The sequence below is a fragment of the Durio zibethinus genome, chromosome 15 (assembly GCF_047325235.1).
Source record: "Durio zibethinus cultivar Kanyao isolate XHJ-2024 chromosome 15, ASM4732523v1, whole genome shotgun sequence".
NCBI lineage: Eukaryota > Viridiplantae > Streptophyta > Magnoliopsida > Malvales > Malvaceae > Durio > Durio zibethinus.
Genome location: NC_143176.1, coordinates 13,729,384 through 13,738,082, shown reverse-complemented (window position 1 = coordinate 13,738,082; position 8,699 = coordinate 13,729,384). Strand labels below are relative to the sequence as shown.

The 8,699-nt window shown below is 32.2% G+C and overlaps 1 protein-coding gene across 1 annotated transcript; it reads right to left on the bottom strand.

Moving 5' to 3' along the window:
• Positions 1-5,956: 5,956 nt before the first annotated feature.
• Positions 5,957-6,271, bottom strand: LOC149514704 (uncharacterized). Its single transcript, XM_089744236.1, has one exon. The coding sequence runs from the start codon at positions 6,269-6,271 to the stop codon at positions 5,957-5,959; it is 315 nt and encodes a 104-aa protein (XP_089600362.1).
• Between the last annotated feature and the right edge of the window lie 2,428 nt (positions 6,272-8,699).

Sequence of the window (8,699 nt, the reverse complement as noted above, 5' to 3'; positions counted from 1 at the left end):
TCTCTTTTTTGTTTTTGAATTCAGGTTTGGTTTCCTTCTGGTTTTGGATTCAATAGCTTTCAGGTGCGAATACTACGTGACTGCTTTTCAAAATTGGTATATCGTTACAGTTTTGAGAGCGACAAGGTAAATGAGTTTTAAAATTAAAATAAATGAGAAAAATTATCATCAATTTTTATTAGAGTATAATTGATTATAAAAAAATTTATTTTTTAATAAAATTATAAAAATAGGTTTAAAATTTATCAAAAATATAAATTTCAGTCTACGAAAAGTTAAGTTAGGTCTGAAAGTCAGTTATATGTAAAGAAAGATTAGTACCTCTACAACGTCATAAATTGATATCATTTAATTATACATTATTTTCGATGTTAGATAAAAATAATTTTAATTTAAAATTTAACATTAATTCCTTTCATTTGAAAAAATAAAATTTTGCTAAAAATTTTTATTTAGAAATATTGAGAAAATTTTTAAGTTAAAAAATTATCTTAAAATTTTTTAACATCTAGGCAGAATTTAAAATAACTTTTTTCGCTTAAGATTTAACACAATAATCTTTAAAACAAAATAATAATATTTATAAAAATTAACTGTTAGTGACTCTCTAATATCTAGGCAGAGTACCAAGAATTATTTCTTTCAAAATGTTATTTTTATTTTATTTTATAATATCACAAAAAAATTTTAAAAGTATTATTCTTTTTTTTATTATAAAATATTTTTATCACCAAGTAGTAAATAAAAATTAAAGACAGGATAGTACAAATAAATACTGATAATAATATGCTAATGTATGTATGCCAATGAATGTTATGTAGGATGAGATGCAATTTAAAAATTAGATTCTTAAGTATAATGAGACCACCACGACTTTCCAACATCTAGGCAGAACTTAAGTACGATTGTTTATATTTAAGATCCTAATTTACTGTTATACTTTTTATTTATTAATCTTATTATTAATGTGAATTAAGAACTCATGTGAAAAGCTTAATAAATGGAATTTCCTAAATACACCATTATTAAGCATTCGGGAACAAATCATTTCATGTGAGATTTTCACATGTATCCTTAAGGTTTGATAAAAGTTTAGGGTTTCAGTTTAGGGTTTGGGGTTTAATTAAAACACGAACATCTCTAAAAATTTCCATCATCTAGGCGAACTTTCGGAGCAAGTTCAATTTTTTTATAATTTTTGAAAAATTGATTAAAAATTTCTTATATATTTCTTTTTATGAAAATTTATTAATAATAATTCTCCAACATCTAGGCAGAATTATTTCTTTAGAAAAACATTTTTTTTATTCCCTCCAACATCTAGACAGGGAAAATAAAAAGCTTATTCCATTATTATTATTATTTAAACATTTTTAATGTATATTTTTTTAGTTATTATCCTATATTGTTTTCATTTTATTATTATTTAAAAAATAATTAGATATTTATCCTAATAAATTTAAACATTTATCATGCATAAATATAAAAACTTAAAATAACAAAAATAACAATATATAAAAAAAATAAAAAAATAAAAAAAATTTTTTTTACCTGAATTGGACCTATCAATGGTTCGGTCAACACTGGTCTGGATCGGTTTGGCGGTTCAATCAGCAGTTCGGGCGATCCAGCTGTTCGGATCGGTTAGATCGATTTATTGGCGGTTCATTCGAGCTGGCTGGAGGGTGGTTGAGGTGGGTTGACGGGTCGGTTATTCGAATCTTAGGTCAGGATCGATCCACGCGTGGATTCTCTTATGCTTGAAACGGCGTCGTTTTGGCCCTATGCTCAAAACGACGTCGTTTTGCTTTTAATGTTTTTTATAAAAGTTAATTTTTTTTAGGTCATTTCACCATTTCCACAAAAATTTTTTTTTCAGAGCTCTGGGTTTTCTCTGGCCTCACCGAAATTCGATTGCCGGACTGCTGTGCCGACTGCCGCTAGTAGTGGTCGTCGGTGACCGAAAATTTTGAAATCCTCTTGGAAGCTCCTTTCGACGCGATCTTTCCAAATCTGATCTCCTCTTCACCAGAAACAATCCCGATCGATGTAGATCGAGGTTCAAAGTTTTCTGTTCTTTTTTAAAAAAAAAAAAAAACTCAAACTAATAACCTTTCTTTTTTGTTGCAGGTATCTCATTGGCGCTGGGTTCCTTGTCGATTCGATGAGGACTATGGTTTTTATTTTATGATTTTTTTGTGTTGATTTTCGTAAATCTGTTTATTTTTTTGTTTGGGTATTTGGGGGGTTGTTTGATTTTTTTTGGTCTGAGAGGTTGTTGGTAGGGGTGCATGTTTTTTGGTATTCTGGTGAGGGGATATCCGAACTTTTTAGCCAGCTCTGAAAGGAGGGAGAATCAAGTGTTTTATATGGTTAAAAATGATGGTAGGGTGTGCTGATAGATTGAAGGGACTGGACAAGGGGGTGGTATGATGGTTGGGGTGGTGGCAGGGCGTGGATGGCCAGTGGTGCCGTGCACGGCACTCGTTCGCACTAGCCCTTTCCATTTTGTTTCTTCTGTTTGGATTTTTTGTTTGTATTTCTTTCTTCTTTTTTTTTTCTTTTTTTAATTTAAAATTTTAATTTTTTTAATTAATTAATTTTTTTCGATTATAAAAAATATAGATCCGGATAAAATTTGATGTCTACAGTTGCCCTATTTGCACATTACTGAAAATCAATAATAGGGTAAAGATAAAGACAACGATTTTGTTCGAAGCTAACTAACTAAATAAAAGCTATTGGGATTAAATCGTAAGTCGGGAACATAAGAATGATCGAGATTAAACCATAAGTCAAAGATTAACGACAATTGGGATTGAATCGCAAGTCAAAGAAATAAAAATGACTGGGGTTAAACCGTAAGTCAAAGAAATAAAAATGATTGGGATTAAACCACAAGTTAAAAAACTATAGGAATGACTGGGATTAAATCGCAAGTAAGAAAAACAAAAACGACTAGGGTTAAACCGTAAGTCAGAGAAATAAAAACGACTGGGGTTAAATCGTAAGTCAAAAAAATAAAAATGATTGGGATTAAACCACAAGTTAAAAAACTATAGGAATGACTGAGATTAAATCGCAAATAAGAAAAATAAAAATGATTGGGGTTAAACCGCAAGTCAGAGAAATAAAAATGATTTAGATTAAACCGTAAGTTGAAAAACTATAAGAATGATTGGAATTAAATCGCAAGTCAGAAAAATAAAAATGATTGGGGTTAAACCATAAGTTGGAGAAATAAAAACAATTGCGATTAAACCACAAGTTGAGAAACTATAGGAATGACTGGGATTAATTCGCAAGTCAAAAAGTAAAAATGACCGGGATTAAATCGTAAGTCGAAAAAAGAATCGATTGAGACAACACCGCGAATCAAGGAATAACAAGATCAGGATTGAACTCGGATTAAATCACCGGTCAAAAATGAGAAGAGCGGGATTAAACCATTAGTAAGAGTCGAAAAGTAAAGAATCGATTGAGACAACATCGCGAATCAAGAAATAACAAGATCAGGATTGAACTTAGATTAAATTATCAATAAAAAATAAGAAGAGCGAAATTAAACCACGAGTAAGAGAAATACTAAGGATCAGATTAAACTATGAATCAAAGAATAAAAAGATCGAGATTAAACGGTAAATTAGAGAACAAATAAACTAGGATTAATCCGCGAATCAAAAAATAACGTTAACTTGGATTGAATCACAAGTTAGAAAATAAAACGACCGGGAATAAATCACGAGTTGGAGGTTAATGACAATCGAGATTAAACTACGATTTTAAATTAAAATGATCCGGATTGAATCATGAATCGAAAAATAAAGAGACTGGGATTAAACCGCGAGTAAGAAAATGACGTTAACTTGGATTGAATCACAAGTCCGAAAATAAGGAGATCAAAATTAGACCACGAGTCAAAGGATTACAACAACTGAGATTAAGCTACGATTTTGAATTAAAGAGAGCGGGATTAAATCGCGAATCAGAGGATAAAGAGATTGGGATTAAATCGTAAGTTAAAAAATGTCGTTAACTTGGACTGAATCACAAGTCCAAAAATAAGAAGACCGAAATTGAATCACGAGTCAGAGGATAACAACAATCGAGATTAAACTATGATTTTAAATTAAAGAGATCGAGATTGAATCGTGAATCAAAGGATAAAGAGATCGGGATTAAATCGTTGATAAAGAGATCGAGATTAAATCGTGAGTTAAAAAATGAAATGATCGAGATTAAATCATGAGCTAAATATTAATGACGACTAGGATTGAACCGTAAGTCAGAGAGATAAAAGAGACTGGGATTAAATCGCAAGTCAGAAAATAAAGAAATGACTGGGATTAAACCACGAGCCAAATATTAAAAATGACTGGGACTGAACTGCAAGCCAGAAAGATAAAAGAGACTGGGATTAAATCGCAAGTCAAAAAATAAAAAAATGATTGGGATTAAACCACAAGCCAAATTTTAAAAATTACTGAGACTGAACCGCAAGCCAGGAAGATAAAAGAGACTGGGATTAAACCGTAAGTCAAAAAATAAAAAAATGACTGAGATTAAACCACGAGCCAAATATTAAAAATGACTGGGACTGAACCGTAAGCCAGGGGCCTATATAAGATTGAGTTATGAGTTGAAGAGGATTAAGTACCCTATAGATCGATAATTTCAATTTTAGGGAATGTGCTAACATACCATCTTCAAGGCCATCATCTTTGTTTTCAAAAAGAAACATATTGATTCTTCCTAATGTCTCATAAAGAAACCTTCAATGCAACTTATCAAGAGATATGTAATGCGTGTAATGATTATGATGAATGAAAAAAACAAAAATGTCGTTAACGAATTATATCATGCATTTTCATCCAAGTTAATTCAACTTTTGGTTTAATTCTTTTAAACTTTAAAAGCAGCTTCCAGTAATCTCATCCTTTTAAATTTTTCAATTTTCGACTAGGAATTTCTGTCTCATGACGGACCCATTTGGCTTTTAGTCACTCAAAAATCTTTTTTTTTTATTCTTTATCCCATTTTGTTTATTTGTCTTCAGTAATCAATCAATTTTATTTCATTCTTTCTACCCCCATATTACTATTTTTTTGTCATCTTTATATTGTATTCTCTTTTTGAGCGGTGCGTTAGTCTATTATGAACTTGATCAATCACATCTTAATTCTAAATGACAAATGCAAAGATTTCAGGTTCAAAATTGAGTGTGAAACAAAGTCAATAATGTGGTATTTTGGGTTTAGGAAGATAAGGATAAGCCTTTTGGGACACAAAAAATAGTTACCTCAAAAGTATTTCAAGAACCAAATTATCAATTCTCTAGATAATGAACATTTGAGTTACCTTAGCCTACTCAGACTAAGTCTTTTCCAAAAACTCGTTACATTTGCAATCTTGTCACCTGTGATTTCATATGACCAATCCTTGCCCCATATCTGTGACTAATGAGAACTCGTCCCCTAAAAGTCATCTCTTTTAATTCTGGTGACAATTTGTCCATTCGGTGCCACTCTTTCATTCTCTGAAAAACTTTCTCTGAGCTTCAGCTTCATTCAAGCTACTTTTTCAGGTTTTCAGCTTAAATGACCCTCTTTTGATGCAAACCGCCCTTTTCGGGTTTTCAATTTAAATCACTTTCTTTCTTTTTTGTTTTTTTGTTTTGTATTTTTTTGTTCATTTGTAGTTTTTTTTAAGCAAAATATTTCTTGATAGTGTCCAAATTTACAGGTTTGTTAATTCACTTCCGTCTATTTCTATAAGGATTAGAGCTCTACCAGAAAAAGCTTTTTTTACCACATATGGACCTTTCCAATTTAGGGTCCATTTTCCTCTATTGTCATGCTGACATGGCAAAATCCTTTTCAAAACCAATTCGCCCTCCCAAAAGTATCGAGGTCATATATTTTTTGTCATGTGCTCGCATGACCCTTCTTTGATATATTTATCCATAACTGTGTGTTGCGAGCCTTTTCTCTTCAATAAGATTCAGTTGCTCGAAACGATCCTGAACCCATTCTGCCTCATCCAATTTTGTCTCCATCAACACCTTTAGAGAAGGAATTTTTACCTCAATCGGTAATATAGCTTTCATCCCATACACCAGTGAAAATGGGGTGGCCCTTGTGGAGGTTCGGATTGATGTTCTATAGGCAAGTAAAGCAAAAGATAACTTTTCATGCCAATCCTTATATGTGTCAGTCATTTTCCCCAATATTCTCTTGATGTTCTTATTCGCAGCTTTTACTGCACCATTCATTTTTGGACGATATGGTGCTGAATGATGATGCTTGATCTTGAACTGTGCATACAATTCTTTCATCATTTTATTATTTAGATTGCTAGCATTATCTAAGATGATCTTTTTTGGAAGCTCATACTGGTATATTATCTCTCTTTTTATAAATCTACATACCACTGATTGCGTAATACTAGCATACGAAGTTACTTCTACCCATTTTGTAAAGTAATCGATTATCACAAAGATAAATCGATGCCCATTTGAAGCTTTTAGGGTATGGGTCTGATCACATCCATTCTTCACATGAAGAAAGGTCATGGTGGTGCCAAGACGTGCATCGAGATTGAAGGAGAATAAATTTTATCTGCATAAATTTGGCATTTGTGGCACTTTCTAGCATAACTAATGTAATCATTATCTATTGTAGACTAATAGTAACCAGTTTTCATGATCTGTTTGGCCATCATATGCCCATTAGTATGTGTTCCATAAATTTCTTTGTGTACTTCTTCAAGTATCATTCTCGCTTCCACAACATCGACGCACCTTAGAAAATCTGATCTCGACTCTTTTTATACAAGATTTCTCCATCAAGCATAAAACCTGCTGCTAATCTTTGAATGATCCTTTTATCATTTTTTGAAGCCTGCTCTGGGTAGTTTTGACACTTGATATATTGTATAATATCATAGTACCATGATTATTGATCTATCTTTTCTTCCACGTTTGAGTAGTGAACTGGTGAAATTTTCATTTGTACTCTAATGGGTTGAATTCTCGTATTATTATTTAACCTGAATATTGCTGCCAAAGTAGCCAAGGCGTCAACAATTTGGTTTTCTTCTCGGGGAACATGTTGAAATTGGATCTCTTTAAAATGTTTCATTAAGCTAGTTATGTGTTTTTGATATAACACTAATTTTGGGTATCTGGTCTCCCATTCACATTTTAGTTGGTAAATGACTAAGGCTGAATCCTCATATACTTTTAGTGTTTCAATCTTCTTTTCAATGGCCATTTGTAATCCCATGACGTATGCTTCATATTTAGTAACATTATTTTTATAGTTGAAATCAAACCTTACAGTACAAGGATAGTAATTCTCTTCTCTTCTGGGGATATTAGCGTTGCCCTAATGCCATGCCCCATTATATTAGATGCCCCATCAAAAAATATTTTCCATACTTTTTTTACAGGCTTTTTATTTTCATCATATAAGATCGCCATCAAATCTTCATCTGAAAAATCAAACTTCATTGGTTCGTAATCTTTTGTAGTTCGATCAGTAAGAAAATCAATAATTGCACTTCTTTTTATAGATTTTTACGTCATATACATAATATCATATTCTGAGAGCATGACCTACCATCTCGTTATCCTGCTTGACAAAGATGGTTTCTCAAAAATGTACTTGAGGGGATCTAATTTTAAGATTAGCCATGTTGTATGATAGAGCACGTATTGTCTGAGTCTATGAGTAGTCCAAGCTATGGCACACTATATTTTTTCTGTTTAGGGGTACTTGGCCTCTTACTCCGTAAACTTTTTACTCAAATAGTAGATAGCATACTCGTTCTTGCCAGTTTCATCTTTTTGCCCCAATACACATCCTATCAATTTTTTTTGAACCGTTAGATATAAAATCAACGGCCTTCTTGCAACTAGTGGAACCAACACCAGTGGACTTATCAAATATTCTTTAATCTTTTCAAATGCATTTTGGCATTCTTCATCCCATTCACCAGGATTATTTTTACGAAGTAACCTGAATATTGGATCACATTTTGAGGTAAGTTGGGATATGAAGCGAGAAATATAATTCAATCACCCCAAAAAGCCTTTTACCTCCCTTTACGTGCGTGGTGCTGACAATTCTTGAATGGCTCAAATTTTATCAGGGTCTATTTTTATACCTCTTTCACTGACTATAAACCCTAACAATTTTTTGAATTTAACAACAAATGTGCATTTGGCTGGATTCAACTTGAGCTGGTATCTCCGTAATATTTTAAAAAGCTTTATGAGATTAACAACGTGATCTTTCCCTTCTTGAGACTTAGCTATCATATCATCAACATATACATTTATCTCTTTATGCGTCACATCATGAAAGAGAGTGACCATCGCCCTTCGATATGTGGCACCAGTATTTTTCAACTAAAAAGGCATGACTTATAGCAAAATGTCCCCTAATTGTCACAAATGTAATTTTTTTCATATCTTCGTGAGTCATTTTGATTTGATTATAGCCGAAAAACCCATCCATGAAGGAAAAAAATGGAGCGTTTAGCAGTGTTATCCACAAGGGTGTCAATATGTGGCAATGAAAAATTATCCTTTGGGCTGACCTTATTTAAATCTTAGTAGTCCACACACATTCTAACTTTTCCATCCTTTTTAGAAACTGGGACTATATTGGTTTCCCATTCAGGGTACTTGGCTACTT